Consider the following 20,450-nt stretch of genomic DNA (forward strand, 5'->3'; position numbering starts at 1 on the left):
GATTCCCTGGAGAAGAAAATGGCAACCCACTCCAGTATTCTTACCTGGAGAATCCCAAGGACAGAGGAGCCTGGGGGGCTACAGTCCGTGGGGTCGCAGAGTCCGACGTGACTGAGCACTTGCTCATGTTATTACTTGGAATGTGGCCCAGAACCCAGAAAGAAGAAAAAATTTTTAAATGAAATAAATGATTGTAGCCAAAGTGTGTGTGCTGAGTGTGTGCTAAGTCACTTTAGCCATGTCCGACTCTCTGTGACCCTGTGGACTGTAGCCCACCAGGTTCCTTTCTGGCCAAAGTAGATGCTGTCAAATGCAGACACTGAAACTTAGGCCCTTAGAAAGGAGAGATCACCCTTTCTCCAGAGCCCATCTAATCCTACTTTCAGTCGTCCACCCGCAAGCTTGGTGATCTGGTTTTCTAGTTGGCAGTCAATGAAGAGGGGAGGAAGGAACGCCATGACTCCCAGCTGACAGTGAGGAAGGAGGCAGGAAAACCCAGAACACTGACCTAGAAAACCCGAGCAGCCTGGGACCTTTGTGTGGAGAGAGCAGCCCCGCACAAGGACCGTGGAGCAGCACTCAGCACACAGAATCGCCTGGGAGCTTTGTGAAAACACAGATGCTCAGGTGTGAGAAGCCACCACCCCAGTGTGGCCTGGGGCACAGCACCCCTCCTTAGCTCACCTGGTTAGTTCAGTGGTGATCTGAAAGGTCTGTTTAAGAAAACAGGGATTCACACGATAAATTTTATGTTTTTGACGACCGGAGCTGTTTTTTTATTTGAAAATGTATACATAAATTACCCTGGATATTCATTGGGAGTATCTAAAGTCACATGGATGAGAGAACTTGAATTTACCAAATGAAAGCTTGGTAAACACATATATAATAGAAAACAAACATAACTGTTGGCAGAAACTGGAAGAATTTGGTGAATAACAGGCAATGAAATCAGACTAATTGCTGCCCTGAACTCCCCCAGGTTTGGACTTCTGTTTGATGTTTTTTAACTTTTCTTTGGGACTCAGACTCATCTTCTTTGACTGTGTTTCCTTATCCTCTGATCATGGTAGTTTCCTGGGTCCCTATGATGACAACCTCTCCCGTTTGCCTTCAGTTTGCCGTCCAGTCTGCTTAGATATTTTTAGACTTGTCTCTCTTTCATCATTTTCTCTTCCTCTTCTGCTATTACCTCACCTTGCAAAACACCTAGGTTTTCTTTTTCTTTCACCAGTTTATCAGGTTAGCATCTAAAACAAAAAGCTGTCCATCTAAGCATCATTTCATTCATTTATTTGTTCATTCAACACTTAAAAAAAAAAATCAAAACACCTATCCACTCTAGGCTCTATAAGGAGCCCTGGGTATAGAGCAATGAATGAAACAGACATACAGTCCCTGTACTCGGGAAGTCTGACTCCACTGGGGGAAGTGGGCTGAGACAGCACACGGTCCTGGGTGCCATGGAAGACACTCCTGAAGGCCTGAGATAGAGGAACTTGGGGGAAGAGGACACAGATGTCAGGACAGATGATGATAGAAGCCTTATCCGAGGAGGAAACACACAGATCTGAAATATAGCAGGGAGCTAGACATGTGACAAGCAGGGGCAATCACCATCGTCATCATTGTGAGGATGTGCTCTCATGTCTCCTATCCTTAGAAATCCTCTGGACCACGTTCCCCCAGCTGCTGTCCCATTTCTCCAGGTTTCCTTGCAGCAGAGCTCCTTGAAGCACTGCATGTTATTTTTTTTGCAGTTTCTCTCCTCCCATTTTCTCACAACCCCCTTGCATTCAGTCTTCTGACCCCAGGGCCGCGTGGAGCCTGCCCTGGTCCAGGTTGTGGTTGATCCTCTCATTCTTGGTTCACTCTCTTCTCTTGTTTCTGGGGCTCAGCCCTCTATTGGTTTTCCTTCTGCCCTGTTGGTAGCTCCTTCCTGGTCCCCTTTGCAGGTGACCTCTTCATGTTGGTGTCCCAGGAGCTGCTCAGCCCTTGGTTTTTCTCTTTCTACCCGCTTTTCTTTAGTGATCACATTTAGTCTTATGGCTTTAAATCCCGCTAATCTGCCAGTGACCCTCAATTTCTGTCTCCACCCTGGACCTATTGCCTGATTTCTTTACTTGTGTATCTAACAATGGGGTTGACATCTCATAATCAGAGTTGAACCTGTGCTTTTCATCTCTACCTCGTCCCAGGTCTGCTCCACCTGTGGTCTCCCCCACCTCAGCTGATGACCACCTTATCCTCCCACTTTTCATTAAAAATCTTGGCATAATCCTTAACTCTTCTTTCCTTTCACTCCCGTGTTCAATTTCTCGTAGATCATGTTTACTGCTCCTTCAAATGTACCTAGTGCAGCTTCCACCTTTAATGTGGCCGCCTTTGTTTGAGCTGCTTTCGTCTCCCGTCTGGGTTACTGTAAGAGCATCAACTGCTCACATCCATTCTCCCTGGACACTATTCTTTTTCAAAATTGTATTGAAGTAATAGTTGATTTACAGTGTTGCATTAATTTCTGCCGTAGGGCAAAGTGTTTCCATTATCCATATATATTCTTTCCCATTATGGCTTATCACAAGATATTGGCCAAAGTTGCCTGTGCTGTACAGTAGGACCTTGGTGTCTGTCTGTCCTATATAAAATAGCTTGCATCTGCTGATCCCAAACTCCCAATCCATCCCTCCCCCGCCCCACTCCCCTTGGCAACCACCGGTCTGTTTTCCGCGTATGAGTCTGTTTCTCTTTTGTGGATAAGTTCATTGTGCTGTGTTTTAGATCTCACATACGTGATATCGTATAATATTTATCCCTCTGTCTGACTTGCTGCACTTAGTATGATACTCTCGTGGTCCATCCATGTCGCTGCAAATGGCATTACTTCATTCCTTTTGTGGCTGAGTAGTATTCCATCTTATGTATACCGCATCTTCTTTATCCTTGCATCTCTCAGCGGGCATTTAGGTTGCTTCCACGTCCTGTCTATTGTAAATAGTGCTGCTGTGAGCACAGGTGCGTGTATCTTTTTGAATTATGGTTTTCTCTGGATATATGCCCAGGAATGGGATTGCTGGATCATATGACGGCTCTATTTTCAGTTTTTTAAGGAAACTCCCTACTGTTCTCTGTAGTGGCTGCACCAATCTACATTTCCTCCAGTATCTCCCTGTATACTATTCTTAACACAACAGAGTGTTGGGCGCCTCTTGGTCTTCCTGTTGGTCACCACACCAGGCCCTCTTCCGGCCTGAAGACCTTTGCCCTGGCTGTTCCCCCTACCTGGTGCGCTCTTCCCGCAGATAACCCCACGGCTGGCCCTTTTGTCTTTCAAATGCTTTTTCTTAGAGAGACTTAGCCTGACCTTCCTGTATAAAATCCATCAGGTCTCTGTCCACACACTCATAACTCCTCTCAGCTTGTTCTTTTCATTTTTCCGTTGCGCGAATGCTCTTCAAATAGTCTATCATGTTCTTACTCTGTGTGTATTATTTATTTTATGTCACTGCCCACTGGAAAGGAGACTGTATGAGTTTCATTCACTGATGTATCCGCAGCACTTATGTTACATGAACAAATGCATCAGCTTCCCTTAGCAAACTCCTTCCCAGTTTCTGCCATTATGAGCCTTTTCCCCCAGATTGAAAGCTTAACGTCATCTTTATTCTTTCACTCTCTTATGGTGCATAATCCATTCAATCAGAGTCTTTTCTGCCCTGTTCTGCTTTGTGTCTGAAAGTCACGCGTCCCCTCTAATTTCCCAGGTGTGTCACTTTCTCAGGCTCTTGTTACTTCTCTCTGGGAGTGCTGTTTATCCTTTCCCCTCCAGTGCATCTTGTTAACCTCTGCAAGATAAATCTTTCTAAAGTATAGCCTTAATCACGACACCCCCTACCCAGTGAGCAAACTTCTTCATCCAATATTTACGAGGAACCGTGGGAGGGGAGTGATGGTGGGGAGGTGGAGGAATGGAGTCCTGGTGGAGGCGGACTTGGGAAAAATTACTTTTTAGGAACTTTATTTTTTCTCTCCAAATAGAAAAAGTTTTTTTTTAATTGAAATTTTTGTTTTATTTCCTAAGCTTTTAGATAGTCTTAGATAACTTCAAAATGTTATGAGCAAACTAAAGAATACATAATTATACACCTGGACTGGATAAACAAATATATTTAGCTCTATAAAAAGTACATAGTAGAGAATAAAAAATACTTAAATTTCACTTCTCATCAAATATTTATTGTCCCTCCCCCAGTTTTTAAAAAAGTTTTCAACATGAGATCTTAATATCTGAGTTCTTTACATTTCTGTACTTTTATACCTCTTGATTGCCTGATTAAAAAATGGGAAAAAAATATGAACAGATTCCTCACTAGAGAAGATATACAGATGGCAAATAAATGTGTGAGAAGATGCTCCACATTGTATATCATTAGGAAATTATGAATTAAAACAATGATGAGATGCCACCACACACCTATTAGAAAGTGAGTGTCACTGACTCGTGTCTGACTCTTTGCAACCCCAGAATACTGGAGTGGGTAGACTTTCCCTTCTCCAGGGGAATCTTCCCAACCCAGGGGTCAAACCCAGGTCTCCTGCATTGCAGCCAGGTTCTTTACCAGCTGAACCATAAGGGAAGCCCAAGAATACTGGAGTGGGCAGCCTATCCCTTCTCCAGTGGATCTTCCCGACCCAGGAATTGAACCGGGGTCTCCTGCATTGCAGGTGGATTCTTTACCAACTGAGCTATCAGGGAGGCCCCCTATTAGAAAGGCCTAATCCAAAACACTGATAATAGCAAATGCCAGCAAGGGTGTGGGGCAGCAGGACTCATGTTATTGCTGATGGGATTGCAAAATGGTACAGCCTCTTTGGAAGACAGCTCAGCAGTTTCTTACAAATTAAACACACTAGTAGTACAGTTTGACCTACCAATCATGCTCCTTATTTCCACACAAAAACCTGCATTTATAGATGCTTTATTCATAATTGCCAAAACTTGGAAGTAACTGTCTTTTGATTGGTGATGGATAAATAAATTGTGGTATGTCAGTATTACTGAGCAGTAGAAAGAAAAGAGCTATCAATCCATGCAAAGACACAGAGGGCCTTTGATGTGTATTACTAAGTGAAAGAAGCTAACCGGAAAAGGCTGCACACTGTATGATTTCATTATGGAATCTGGACAAGGCAGATCTATGGAGACAGTAAAAAGATGAGCGGTTACCAGGGGTTAGAGAGGATGGATGAATAGGCAGAGCACAGAGGATTTTTCGGGCAGTGAAAATACTCTGTATAATACAATAATGGTGGATATGTATCATTACAGCGTTGTTTAAACCCATAGAATGTACATCACCAGGAAGCAACCATAATGTAGACTATGGACTTCAGTTGATAATGATTTGTCAGTGTTGCTTCATCAGTTAAAACACATGTTGCACTCTAGTGGGAGATGTTGATGGTGGGGGAAGGTGGGTGTATATTTGGAGGGAGGAGCTATGTAGGAACTCTTAACACTTTCTCCTCAATTTTGTCGTGAATCTAAAACTGCTCTAGGGACTTCCATAGCAGTTCAGTGATTAAGACTTCACCTTCAAAGGAAGGGTGTAGGGATGTGATTCTTGGTTGAGGAGCTAAGATCCTACTTGCCTCATGGCCAAAAAACCCCAAACATAAAGAACAGAAGCAATAGTGTAACAAACTCAATAAAGACTTAAAAAATGGTTCACATTAAAAAACTCAAAAAAATAAAGCTGCTTTAAAAATGGGAAGATTTGGGAGAATGACATTGAAACATGTAAAATATCATGTAAGAAACGAGTTGCCAGTCCAGGTTCGATGCACGATACTGGATGCTTGGGGCTAGTGCACTGGGACGACCCAGAGGGATGGTATGGGGAGGGAGGAGGGAGGAGGGTTTAGGATGGGGAACACATGTATACCTGTGGCGGATTCATTTTGATATTTGGCAAAACTAATACAATTATGTAAAGTTTAAAAATAAAATAAAATTAAAAAAAAATAAATTAAAAAGACAAAAAAAAAATTAGACATGTGGCAAATACACATTTTGACTGAATTATAAATGTCTGGATTAAAAAAATTCACCTAAAGCCAAATATCCCAATCAGAGAACTTGTTTGTGGGATAACCACAATAAATCTAAATAACAATAATTATTATTATCAAAAAAAATAAATAAAAATAAAATCCATTAATTAAAGAAAGACATTCAGGAGTGCCTGAGCATGCCAAGGATGAAGTAGCCAACTGTTCCTGTCTAAAAATGATCATCATTTAATGGGAAAGACCAATAGGTACATGGACAAAAATAGGAAATATAAGATAGCTCAGCTGGTAAAGAATCCGCCTGCAATGCAGGAGATCCTGGTTTGATTCCTGGGTCGGGAAGATCCGCTGGAGAAGGGATAGGCCACCCTCTCCAATATTCTTGGTTTCCCTTGTGGCTCAGCTGGTACAGAATCCTTCTGCAATGCAGGAGACCTGAGTTCAATCCCTGGGTCAGGAAGATCTCCTGGAGAAGGAAGTGGCAACCCACTCCAATATTCTTGCCTGGAAAATCCCATGGATGGAGGAGCCTTGTAGGCTACAGTCCATGGGGTCACAAAGAGTCGGACATGACTGGGCGTCTTCACTTCACTTCACTCAGAATTCTAGTGATTAGTCCATCTAAACTCTTGACCTTGGGGTCCACACCATCCTCCCTTTCAACTGTTCCCTCCTGTAATTCCACCCTGCGTCTCCTTCTCTCATAGAAACCTTCCACCTCTGATGTCATAGTCCCAGCCTCAGTTCGTTCTTCATATCCCCTCTGCATGCTAAATGACTTCAGTCCTGTCCAACTCTTTGCAACCCTATGGACCATACCCCTTCAGGCTCCTCTGTCCATGGGATTCTCCAGGCAAGAATACTGGAGTGGGTTGCCATTTCCTTCTCTAGGGGATCTTCCTGACCCAGTGACTGAACCCGGGGCTCCCACACTGCAGGCAGACTCTTTACCGTCTGAGTCACCAGGGAATTTGCTTTCCCCCTACCTCCATCCAATGTCTCCACATCCCCTCTTGCACTTTGATGGATCCACTTCCTCCCACTAGCAGCCCTCGTTGCCTCCCCCATGATCCTGCCTTTAGCCCCTTTATATCAGCATCTTGACACTCCCTTTCTTGTCCCTTTGCATACCCGCTGATAACACCCCACGTCTGGATGAGCTCATCTCTCTGCCCCACACCTCTTATGTGGCATCTCCAGAGAGATCACCCAGTGATTCACTGGGGTCAGACCCACTGCACTGACAGCTCTCTGGCCAGAGCTCTCCTGGCCTCTGAAATGGAGCAGCAAATTCTGGCCACTGTGACTGTATGTGGAAGGGATTGCCTGCTTTAGTCAAGTGTAATGTACCCACTTCCTCCACTTAATGGAGTCAGTGAAGCTCCTTTTCAGAAACACATTTCACTGTGGTGGATGGAATAATTAACAGTCTTCTCCCAGTAAACCTGGTTTAATGGCCAGGGACACCCAAAGGGATTATATTTCACTTGTTTCAATAACAGAAAATGGGAGTTAAATATGGCTTTAAAAAAAATGTAGAATGCAGTAATAATGCAAGAAAGAAAGAAACTGTAAAATCTTGTTACCAAACATAAAAGCTTGAGATAGATCCTCTCTGCTGTCAGTCATTTTAGAAGCACGCACGTATTCTCTGGATAAAAACAGACAGCTTTACCTTTTATTCCCTTTGTTTTTTTAATTTTAATTTTTTAAAATTATGAAAGTGTGATAACACATTTATAGGAGACTAGGAAAAGACACAACAAGATTATGTATAGTTCCACTATATATTACAATTATTTTTAAGTAGATAAATTAAAATTTTTAGATGGAGTTTCAATATTGTTTTTATTTGTTTATTTTGCTCAGAACTGAAGATGTCAAGGAAAATGTGCTGGCGGTTTTACTCATTATCCTGGTTTCCCTGCTTGGATTTCTGACATTGAACCAAGGCTTTTGCAAAGACATATGGACGCTCCTCTTCTGCCTCATCATGGCCAGCTGCCAGTATTCCCTGTTAAAGGCAAGACCACATCTAATTCTTACCATCACTAATGTAGCCTTGAAATCATGAGATGATGACCCAGACACTTCTGATTTGTGTTCTAGAGCGTTCAGCCTGACCCTGCCTCGCCAATCCACGTAAGTGTCCACTACCAGGCTTGTCTGGCCTGCTTGCATTGAAGATGGGGAATGGCCAAAATCAATTCAAATGTATATAGCAATATTCATATATACTGAATGTAAAATGGAAGTGTTAATGCATGGTGGTCAAGTTCAGGGGACATCTGAGGCTGTGATGGGAATGGTGGTGGGGAGAGGCCAGGATGGGGACCAAGAGTGTGTGGAGGGCCTTTTCCATCTCATTGAACTCATCTCAGGAAAGATGTTGCAGTCAGTGGAGAAATCGGCAGAGTCTGCAGTCAGGCTACCTGTGTTGGTTTCCTGGTTCTTGTGTCTGAATGTTGGACCCTGAATGAAAAGTGAACTCTCCATACCTCAGTTTCCCTGTGTGTGAATAAGGATAGTAGAAATGCCTATGGGGAGTGAATTAATCCAACTCAAGGGCTTAAAACAGTGTCTGGAATATAGAAATTGCTTCATAGATGGTCGCTGTTATTGGAAACATTGGTTATGTAAGCACAAATCATTATTCTTTTTACACGAAGCTGATCTCTTCCTGTCCCACACTTTCAAGTGTATCGTTACCTTTTATCTCATCATTTGGGGGCTTATTTATAATTGAAACTCTGGCCTCCCCAGTGCCGGTCTCTTGGTGCTCTGGCATCCCTCCCTGAGCTCAGAAGCACTGTAGCATCCACTGACCAGGGTGCACGCTCGCCTGCGGGGTGGTGGGTCCAGGCCTGGCACTGGCCCTACTGGGACCCCAGCCACGTGCCTTTGCACCAAAACCACTGCTTGGTGGATGTCCCAGCTCTTGGGGAAACCTTCCTTCCTCTGTTATGGTAAACTCCCGTGAGTCCCTGAAAATCCCATCCGATGAAAGAAAACCTGACCTTCCCGCTATTGTGCTTTAAAAAAGAAATTCATATCCAGGATTTAGGAGTGATGTCAAGTCTGTGATAGCTCATATTTAGCTCATAGTAATTAAGAAAAGCTTATAATTGGCTGCTCACCTGGCATACGTTGCTATCTTGTTAAATTCCTCTGTTCCCCATAATTGGTTTACATGGAATACATCTTCTTTTGTCCCAGCGTCTGAATGTCAAGATAAGGAGAAACAGTGTAATTAGGGTATCACAGATGTATTGTTGTGATTATTGTCAAGAATCTAGGCTAGGTGGTGTGAGCCGAGATGCTCAGCCCTGTGATGTTCTGTCCCAGCCCACCCCCGATGCGACACTGCCATCCTCCTGCTGCAGTAAATAAGCCCTGCTCCCTAGTGACAGCGCTTGGGTCACTGTCTTTCTGGGTGACCCGGGGGAGGGGTGTAATAGGCTATTAAACATTCATTTCCTGCACGTGCTCTCACGAATGATACTACCAGAGGTGAATGGTGAGAACAGCTGTTATCACCCCTGTGGATTTGTAATGACCGTTTGTAGGACCCCCGGGTCACGGTTCTAAGTCCGAGTCGTAGTGTCTACATTGATCCAGTTCCTAGAGGGCTATACCCAGCTGCTCTTCCTTTATCTGAGCAAGCATGTCACAGTGAGATAGGAAACAGTGACTCTTCTTTCTGTCATCGGAAGTCACAGTCAGACATCAAAGCCTGTTTATTGTAGTAATTAATATGCTTACACAGATTGCTAAGTAGATTAGTCCTGATTTGAGTTAGCATTTCTAACTATTATGGTGAGGAAAGAAAACATGGTAGGTATAAAATATTTCCTCTTGCAATGTGTAAGTTAGAAGACTAACTTACTGTTTAGAGATAAGAAAACCTCAGAAAGGTCAGTCCAGTCTGGTAGAGAGATGGTTCTGTGCCTGCCACCAGCCCTGGCTAAGATTCATTCATCAGTGGCTGTCAGATAAAACAAAGTGCTTTAAAAAAATTTTTTTTTAAATTTTGAATTGGAGTATAGCTGATTAACAATGCTGTGATAGTTCCAGGTGGACAGCAAAGGGATTTAACCATGCATATACATGTGTCCATTCTCCCTCCCCTCCTATCCAGCTGCCACTGAAGTGCTGTTCAAAACTATATTACTTTGTTCGTTCCCAGGGAGTGGCTGTTCAAAAATGCAGTCAATTCTTGTTCTTCGAGTGATTGATTTTTCTTCTGTGTTTCTTTCCAGGAGCACAGAGGTGGCAAAATTTGAGCAAGTTGTTAAAACCAGAAGATAGCATAATGATTTTTTTTTTTTGCATAACACTGTGTGTTTCAGATAGAGTTGCAGAATTAATATTGACATGCTAGTAGATATGGTACCATCAATCCTGGGCTTGAAAAAAAAAACTTCTGATTGTAAAAGAAAACAAGTCTAGGAGAGCTTCAAAACTGAGGGTGAGGGTAGCTTCTGGAATCAGTTGGAGGATCAGAGACTGGTAATTTAGCTATGGGTGATGAAGCTGTTCCTTCCTTACAGACTTATAGACTTGTCCAACCAACAGTGGATTTCCCAGGTGGCGCTAGGGGTAAAGAACCTGTTTGCCAATGCAGGAGACATAAGAGATGTGGGTTTGATCCCTGGGTCGGGAAGATCCCCTGGAGAAGGAAATGGCTACCCACTGTAGTATTCTTACCTGGAGAATCCCATAGAGAGGAGCCTGGTGGGCTACCATCCATAGGTTTGCAATGAGTCACACACAACTGAAATGACTTAGCACGCACACACAACCAATAATATCCACTAATGATAATCCAGAAAGTAAAATCTGGTGGGATATCTGAAAGGCATCAAAAGACTGGGATCCTCAGCATGGAGCTGGAGTCAGGGACCTTTCCCAGCACCTGCTGGGACTCTGAGTTGGGGTGGCTGAGACAGCACCTGGGAACCTGCATTCTAAATACACCACCCAAGTGCTGACGGAGGACGTGATCTCAGGTCACATCCGAGAAACACAGGGCAATCGGAAGCATGCAGGTTTGGGGATTTGAATTCAGCCTCTCCCTGTACACACTATGGCCTCTTGGTCGAGTGACTACTCTGAGTCTCAGGTTTTTCATCTGTGAAAAACGAAATATTAAAATAGGATATTGTGATGGAAGCAAGATAATGCACATCCAGGGCGCCGCATAGAATCTGGCACTGCGGGAACACTTGCCAAACGCTAACAGTTTTTCTGTGAGCAAAGTAGGGGTCATAATAACAACCTCAGTTAGTGCTGGTAATGAGTGACTTGGACAATGTACATAATGTTCCCAGCACAGGACCTGGAATGTTAAGTCCCCTGGAAATGATTCTTTCCTTTCTCCTTCTGCTTTGCAGATACAGAAGGCTGAGTGTACAGAAATTTCACAAGCCCCACACCTAGTTCCCTTATTATTAACCTCAAACATCAATATGTTTCATTTGCCACAACTACTGAACCCAGGCGGATACATCACTGTTAACTGAAGTTCATGTTTCACTTAGATTTCCATAGCTTTTTCCCATTATCTTTTTGTTTATTGGTTTGAGGATCGCATCCAGGACACCACATGGTATTCAATCATCCTCTCTCCTAAAGCTCCTGTCCGCTGTGACAGTTTCTCAGGCTTTCCTTGATTTTGGTGATCTGGACAGCTTCGAGGAGCATTGGTCAGGAATTTTATAGACTGTTCCTTAGTTGAGCTTTATTTGGTGCTCATCTGATGATTGGACTTGGGTCATGGATTTTGGGGAGGAAGACCACAGAGTTCAAGTATCATTTTCCCCACACCATTTTGAGGGTATGTACTGTCAACAGGACTTACCACTTTTGATGATGACCTTGATCACCTGGTAAAGGTACTGTTTATCAGAGGAATGATTTTTTTAAATTTTATTAATTAAAAAAAAAATTGCTACAGAGTTGATTTACAGTGTTGTATTAGTTTCTGGTGTCCAGCAAAGTGATTCAGTTATACATACACATATATCTATCCTTTTTCAGTTTCTTTTCCATTATAGGTTATTACAAGATATGGAGTATAGCTCCCTGTGCTCTACAATAGGTCCTTGTTGATATCTATTTTGTATATAACAGTGTATATCTGTTAAACCCAAACTCCTGATTTATCTCTCCCTCCCCCATCTTTCCCCTTTGGTAACCATAAATTTGTTTCCTATGTCTGTAAGTCTGTTTCTGTTTTGTAAAAAAGCCTATTTGTATCATTTTTTAGGTTCCACATAGAGGTGATCAGATCAGATCAGATCAGTCGCTCAGTCGTGTCCAACTCTTTGCGACCCCATGAATCGCAGCACGCCAGGCCTCCCTGTCCATCACCAACTCCCGGAGTTCACTCAGACTCATGTCCATTGAGTCGGTGATGCCATCCAGCCATCTCATCCTCTGTCGTCCCGTTCTCCTCCTGCCCCCAATCCCTCCCAGCATCAGAGTCTTTTCCAATGAGTCAACTCTTTGCGTGAGGTGGCCAAAGTACTGGAGTTTCAGCCTTAGCATCATTCCTTCCAAAGAAATCCCAGGGCTGATCTCCTTCAGAATGGACTGGTTGGATCTCCTTGCAGTCCAAGGGACTCTCAAGAGTCTTCTCCAACACCACAGTTCAAAAGCATCAATATAGGTGATAGAATATGATATTTGTCTGACTTACTTCACTTAGTATCACAGTCTCTAGGTCCATCCATTTTGCAGTAAATGACTTTATTTCATTCTTTGTCTGATTGAGTAATACCCCATTGTGTATATATGCCACCAAGTGTGGGTCATAGAATACTTGTTGGCTAGCGTTTTACTAGGGTCTGCTTCCTTAGGACAGTTGGACACCCACCCCCAGGTCATCTTCTTTTGCTCCACACAGAAAGGGAACCAAAGAGTATAGTTGAACTTTTTCAGTATACATCTGAAAAAAAAAAAAACAATTTGAAAAGATATATGCACCCAATGTTCATAGTAGCACTATTCACAGTGGCCAAGACATGGAAGCAGCCCAGGTGCCTTTCAGTAGACAACTGGATTAAGAAGATGTGGTCTATCTAAACAATGGACTACTGCTCAACCATAAAAAAGGAGTGTTGGCATTTGCAGCAACGTGGACAGACCTAGATAATACTGGGTGCGTGCTAAGTTCCTTCAGTTGTATCCTACTGTTTGCAACCCCATGGACTGTAGCCCACCAGACTCCTCTGTCCATGGGATTCTTCAGGTAAGAGTACTAGAGTGGGTTTCCATGCCCTCCTCCGGGGGGGTCTTCCTGACCCAGGGATCAAACTTGTGTCTCTTATATCTCCTGCCTTGGCAGCCTGGATCTTTACCATTAGCATCACCTGGGAAGTCAGATAATATTACATTTAGTGAAATAAGTCAAACAGTGAAAGACAAATACTGTACAATAGCACTTATATGTGGAATCTAAAATTTAGTACAAATGAGTCTATATACGACTCAGAAACAGACTCACAGACATAGAAACTATACTTCTGGTTACCAAAGGGAGAGAGAGAGAGGAATAAATTAGGAATTTAGGATTAAGGGATACAAACTACTGTACATAACATAGATAAGCAACAAACATTTACTCTATAGCACAGGGAACTATATTGAATATCTCATATATCTATAATGGAATATAATCTATGTTAATAAAAAAACCCCAAAACAAATCACTGTGCTGTACATCTGAAACTAACACAATATTGTAAGTCAGCTATATTTCAACTTAAAAAATTTTTAATTAAAACTTCAACCAATACAATATTGTAAAGTTAAAAAATAAAATAAAAAGAAAATTTCAAAAAAAAAAACTTCAACCATACAATATTGTAAATAACCTCCAATTAAAATAAATAAATTTATAAAAAAACACTTCAATTCAAAAGCTCTAAATAGATGAATTGCTAAGTCTTAAGTGAAACAGAACTAATCAACAGCTACCAAAAAATTATATTTAAATAAACTATTCTATACCATCGTGTGTGCTAAGTTGCTTTAGTCATGTCCAAGTCTTTGCGACCCTGTGGACTGTGACCTGACAGGCTCCTCTGTCCACGGGATCCTCCAGTCAAGAGTGCTGGAGTGGGTTGCCATCCCCTCCTTCAGGGGATCTTCCCAACCCAGGGATTGAACCTGCATCTCCTGCATTGCAGGCAGATTCTTTACCATTGAGTCACCACGGAAGCCCCTTTTCTCATCCTAAGAAACTATAAAAACAACCAACCCTTATAGTGAACAGAGTTCTACATAGGTAAACGTCATATTGCAGAAGGGCTGGACAGAGCAGGTAGTTATTTTTCTGCTCTCCAGTAGGAGCCCTTTTCACCCTCCTGAGTCCTCTCAGGAAGAGTCAGCACCTTCCAGGAAACGTTATTACGAATGCTTTTCCCCACCCTCTGTGTTTACTTCACATGTGTAACATTCACTTTGTGTATTTAAAGAACGATGATTATGAATGAACTCGAGCCAAGTGAGGTTGAGTGTTGGGCCTGGAAGGATCCAGGCCCAAATACAGGGACCATCTGGGTAGGTTTGGTGAGCCAGTGGGTAGTGACCAGGCAGCCAGGTGGCCAGCAGCGGGGTTCAAATCTTGGCTCAGGCACCCTGTCTTCTGTCTGAAGTCTGGGGCAAATTTCTTCTTCATGCCTCAGTTTGCCCTTGGCAAAATGAGAATAATAGTAGGACTTCTTCAGGTGGATTAACTCTGTGGTTGGTTACATTTCAAGTAGGTAGGACAGGGCCTGAGGCACAGGAAAACAGGATAAATGTCAGCCACTGCTGCTGTACATCAGCTTGTCAAAAACAGCTGCCCTATGTGTTCCGCCAAACAGGAACATGTGCAGGCTCAGCAGGCGGGAGGCAACTGTTTTCTGCCCTCTGGGCTGGGAAGCAGAGATCTGCAGGAAGCCTGGAGCTGACATGGGTACCAGTGGAGAAGGGATGGGGCTGGCGTGGCCTGGCTACTGACAGCCTCGGTTCAGTAATGCTGGGCTCAAACACTCCGTCTTCCTTATAACCAACTCCTTTTATCTTTTTCTATCATCTATCTCTCCATATCACTATCCACCTATCATCTATCATTCTATCTTCTACATCTATCCATCTATCTATCCATCATCTGTCATCTCTATCTCTCTATCATTTATCTTTAACTATCTGTCTGCCTATATATCTCTCCATCTCCCTATCTAGCTATCGTCTATCTATCCTCTATATCTATCCATCCATCATCTATCTCCCTATTCTGTATCTTCTAATGCTGAAGATAATGAAGAAACTGAAGTTGAATGGTTCTATGAAGACCTACAAGACCTTCTAGGACTAACACCCAAAAAAGATGTTCTTTTCATTATAGGGGACTGGAATGCAAAAATAGGAGGTCAAGAAACACCTGGAGTAACAGACAAATTTGGTCTTGGAGTACAGAGTGAAGCAGGGCAAAGGTGAATAGAGTTTTGCCAAGAGAATGCACTGGTCGTAGCAAACACCCTCTTCCAACAACACAAGAGAAGACTCTACACATGGACATCACCAGATAGTCAATACTGAAGTCAGATTGATTATATTCTTTGCAGCCAAAGATGGAGAAGCTCTATACAGTCAGCAAAACCAAGACCGGGAGCTGACTATCGCTCAGATCATGAACTTCTTATTGCCAAATTCAGACTTAAATTGAAGAAAATAGGGAAAACCATTAGACCATTCAGGTACGACCTAAATCAAATCCCTTACAATAATACAGTGGAAGTGAGAAATAGATTCAAGGGACTAGTTCTGATAGACAGAGTGCCTGATGAACTATGGATGGAGGTTCGTGACATTGTATAGGAGACAGGGATCAAGACCATGCCCACGAAAAAGAAATGCAAGAAAGCAAAATGGCTGTCTGGGGAGGCCTTACAAATAGTTTTGAAAAGAAGGGAAGTGAAAAGCAAGGGAGAAAAAGAAAGATATACCCATTTGAATGCAGAGTTCCAAGAATAGCAAGGAGAGATAAGAAAGGCTTCTTCAGTAATCAATGCAAAGTAATAGAGGAAAACAATAGAATGGGAAAGACTAGAGATCTCTTCAAGAAAATTAGAGATACCAAGGGAACATTTCATGCAAAGATGGGCTCAATAAAGGACAGAAATGGTATGGACCTAACAGAAGCAGAAGATATTAAGAAGAGGTGGCAAGAATACATAGAAGAACTATAAAAAAAGATCTTCACGACCCAGATAATCATGATGGTGTGATCACTCACCTAGGGCCAGACATTCTGGAATGCGAAGTCAAGTGGGTCTTAGGAAGCATCACTACAAACAAAGCTATTAGAAGTGATGGAATTCCAGTGGAGCTATTCCAAATCCTGAAAGATAATGCTGTGAAAGTGCTGCGCTCAATATGCCAGCAAATTTGGAAAACTCAGCAGTGGCCACAGGACTGGAAAAGGTCAGTTTTCATTCCAATCCCAAAGAAAGGCAATGCCAAAGAATGCTCAAACTACTGCACAATTGCACTCATCTCACACACTAGTAAAGTAATGCTCAAAATTCTCCAAGCCAGGCTTCAGCAATACATGAACCGTGAACTTCAAGTTGTTCAAGCTGGTTTTAGAAAAGGCAGAGGAACCAGAGACCAAATTGCCAACATCCGCTGGATCATGGAAAAAGCAAGAGAGTTCCAGAAAAACATCTATTTCTGCTTTACTGACTATGCCGAAGCCTTTGACTGTGTGGATCACCACAAACTGTGGAAAATTCTGAAAGAGATGGGAATACCAGACCACCTGACCTGCCTCTTGAGAATCTGTATGCAGGTCAGAAAGCAACAGTTAGAACTGGACACGGAACAACAGACTGGTTCCAAGTAGGAAAAGGAGTTTGTCAAGGCTGTATATTGTCACCCTGCTTATTCAACTTATACGCAGAGTACATCATGACAAATGCTGGTCTGGGTGAAGCACAAACTGGAATCAAGATTGCTGGGAAAAATATCAATAACCTCAGATATACTGATGACATCACCCTTATGGCAGAAAGTTAAGAAGAACTAAAGAACCTCTTGATGAAAGTGAAAGAGGAGAGTGAAAAAGTTGGCTTAAAGGATCAACATTCAGAAAACTAAGATCATGGCATCCGGTCCCATCACTTCATGGGAAATAGATGGGGAAACAGTGGAAAAAGTGACAGACTTTATTTTTGGCGGGGCTCCAAAATCACTGCAGATGGTGACTGCAGCCATAAAATTAAAAGATGCTTCTCCTTTGAAGAAAAGCTATGACCAACCTAGACATCATATTGAAAAGCAGAGACATCACTTTGCTGACAAAGGCCCATCTAGTGAAAGCTATGGTTTTTCCAGTGGTTATGTATGGATGTGAGAGTTGGACTCTAAAGAAAGCTGAGCGCCGAAGAATTGATGCTTTTGAACTGTGGTGTTGGAGAAGACTCTTGAGAGTTCCTTGGACTGCAGGGAGATCCAACCAGTCCATCCTAAAGGAAATCAGTCCTGAATATTCATTGGAAGGACTGATGTTGAAGCTGAAGCTCCAGTACTTTGGCTGAGTGAATCAGTGAAGTCGCTCAGTCGTGTCCGACTCTTTGCAACCCCGTGGACTGTAGCCCACCAGGCTCCTCGGTCCATGGGATTCTCCAGGCAAGAATACTGGAGTGGGTTGCCATTTCCTTCTCCAAGGGATCTTCCCAACCCACGGATCGAACCCAGGTCTCCCGCCTTGCAGGCAGACGCTTTAACCTCTGAGCCACCAATACTTTGGCTAGCTGATGCAAAGAATTGGCTCATTTGAAAAGACCCTGATGCTGGAAAAGATTGAAGGTGGGAGGAGAAGGGGATGACAGAGGATGAGATGGTTGGATGACATCACCGACTCAATGGACATGAGTTTGAGTAAACTCTGGGGGTTGGTGATGGACAGGCAAACCAGGCATGCTGCAGTCCATGGGATTGCAAAGAGACACCACTGAGTGACTGAACTGAACTGAACCGTCTATCTTTCTATGTCTGTCTATCTATCCATATCTATGTATCTGTCTATTTAATCTACTTATCTATCTATCCATTCATCCATGTATCTATCTACTTACCTTCCTATTATCTACCTATCTATCAATAGCAAGTGTGAAGCATTTGAGCAGCCCACCCTCTTGGTAAGAGGACAATTAGAATAATCTGGTCTGTTAGTCACAAGCACCACTGCTCTCCAGATGGGGACCTCCAGGTTTGAATAGATTCTCTCACTTTATCCTTTACTTGCCCTGCAACCAGAGCAAAGGCTGAGAAATTGTATGAGTAGGTGGGGCTCCTGGGAGAGCTAAATGCATGTACAGAGCAGGTTTTGTGAAGCAGCCTCCAAGATGCCCCCCAGCAGAAATCAGCAGTGCCCCCTAGGGTATTTTAAGGTTAAAAACACTTGAATGGGAGACACTTGGATAAGTTTTAAAAGACTGTTCAGACTTCACCTGGAGGAGCAAATGAAATTTTTATATTGAAAAAAAAATCAATCCTTGGAGGTTTTTCTGATTGAATCCTATATGAAAGAAGTAACTGGAGCAGAGAAATTTTATTAACGGGTGTTCTTAGGAATCAAGACAAATAAAAGTGACTTACATGCCATGTATTAGTGATTCGCTTACAATTGTTCGGGGACCCAAAAGGTAGCATGACGATCAGGGAAGGGTAACAATAACCCTGTATACGAGACAGCAAAAGAGACACCAATGTATAGAACAGTCTTTTGGACTCTGTGGGAGAGGGAGAGGGTGGGATGATTTGGGAGAATGGCATTGAAATATGTATAATATCATATATGAAATGAGTCTCCAGTCCAGGTTTGATGCACGATACTGGATGCTTGGGGCTGGTGCAATGGGACGACCCAGAGGGATGGTATGTGGAGGGAGGAGGGAGGAGGATTCAGGATGGGGAATACATGTATACCTGTCGTGGATTCATTTTGATATATGGCAAAACCAATACTATATTATAAAGTTAAAAAATAAAATTAAAAAAAAAAAAACCAAAGGGAGGCTTAAAGTTTGAGTCTTAAATTATGGGCACAAAGAAAGCACTCCCAGACCCAATAAATAAAGCTTGATGTGGCAGATCCAAGATGATATCTTAAATTTGTTTGAAACCAAAGACTTTCAATTCCTGGCAGAAGAAGTTTTAACCTTTTAGTAAAAGAATCAGGGCAAGTGGGAAGTAGGTATTTAATTATATTTCTAAAATGATATCAGTTTGAGGAAAGATCTACTTATCTATCTATCTATATATCTATCTATATGCTTGTGTATTTGTATACTAAGTGGCTGTCTATACCAAGCAATTTATTTTGATATTAACTTGATAAGAAATGCATTAAGATTTCACTTAGGCTTTAGTTTCAATTTTTTTTTTTCAAATGCAGAAGTATTTCCCTTTCCCATTAATCTATGACCTAGTTGGATTTAAAAGGAAATTTCATAAGAGTGCAAATATTCCTTTAAGACTAAGCCCAGACTCAGGGCCAAACGTAGCCAGCCCCCATGGACAGGCTGTGTTTTCTTTCCCATTAAATGATGGCCTCAGAATAGGACTATTTCTATTATAGAAGCAGAGCAATTTAAATTGCATTTCTAAATATAATATGTTCAAGGCAGTGACTTTAAAAATTCATATCTGAACTCATATCACTTTCATCTTGACTTTTTATACTCAAAGTAGTTCATGAATTGCAAAGAATATTCTCTCCGTAATTCATTTTTGTTGGTTTTTTGAACCTTAGGAATTGTGCATTAATTTGTGAGATGTAAATTCTTCATTGGCTTTTGCCCTGGAAAGTTGCTTTACAAATTGTGTGTTGATTTGTGAGATGTAGATTCTTCATCGGCTTTTGCCCTGGAAAGTTGATGTTATACCTTTTCCCTAATTTTTCTGTCCATTCCAAGAGAAGAATAAAAATGTGTCTACTCTCTTCGTAACAATATTTTGAGGCCTCAGATGAAATCTGTTACGTTTTCGGTCCTCCTCAGAGGAAAATGCATATAAGTAGCAAATGTTTAAAAATTGGATTATTCCACTGTTCGGTACTAAGGCATTTTATGCAGACTCTGCAGATATAAACTTTGCACCTGAGTTGTCTTGCTTTCTAAGACATAAGGAAATTGAAGCCAAGTTATAATTCTATTTCTTGTTAATAATGGAGCTCAAATTAGACCATGTAGAGCAAACAGTGGTTTAAATTAGTTTTGCACTTGAGATGAACAACACAAATAGAAGTTTTGCTGTGGGGGAAGCATTGAATTAGATCTCGGTTTCATCCAAGGCTGGTAATTAAATTTTCAGGTAAATCTTGTTGA

At 42.2% G+C, this 20,450-nt stretch overlaps 1 protein-coding gene across 3 annotated transcripts in view; it reads left to right on the top strand.

Annotated features, from left to right (window-relative positions):
- Positions 1-20,450, top strand: part of PCNX2 (pecanex 2) — a 311,410-nt gene that overhangs the window by 67,428 nt on the left and 223,532 nt on the right. For all 3 annotated transcript variants that reach the window (XR_015156551.1, XM_086381075.1, XM_086381076.1), the window contains 2 exons: positions 7,939-8,092; positions 8,179-8,211. Coding sequence is in view for 2 of the 3 variants with exons in the window: in XM_086381075.1 (XP_086237201.1) it covers positions 7,939-8,092; positions 8,179-8,211 (187 nt within the window). In the remaining variant the exon portion in view is untranslated. The remainder of the gene's footprint in view (positions 1-7,938; positions 8,093-8,178; positions 8,212-20,450) is intronic.

Source organism: Bos grunniens, chromosome 28, assembly GCF_055505025.1.
Source record: "Bos grunniens cultivar Pamir isolate PY7600 chromosome 28, Bosgru_T2T1.0, whole genome shotgun sequence".
Lineage (NCBI taxonomy): Eukaryota > Metazoa > Chordata > Mammalia > Artiodactyla > Bovidae > Bos > Bos grunniens.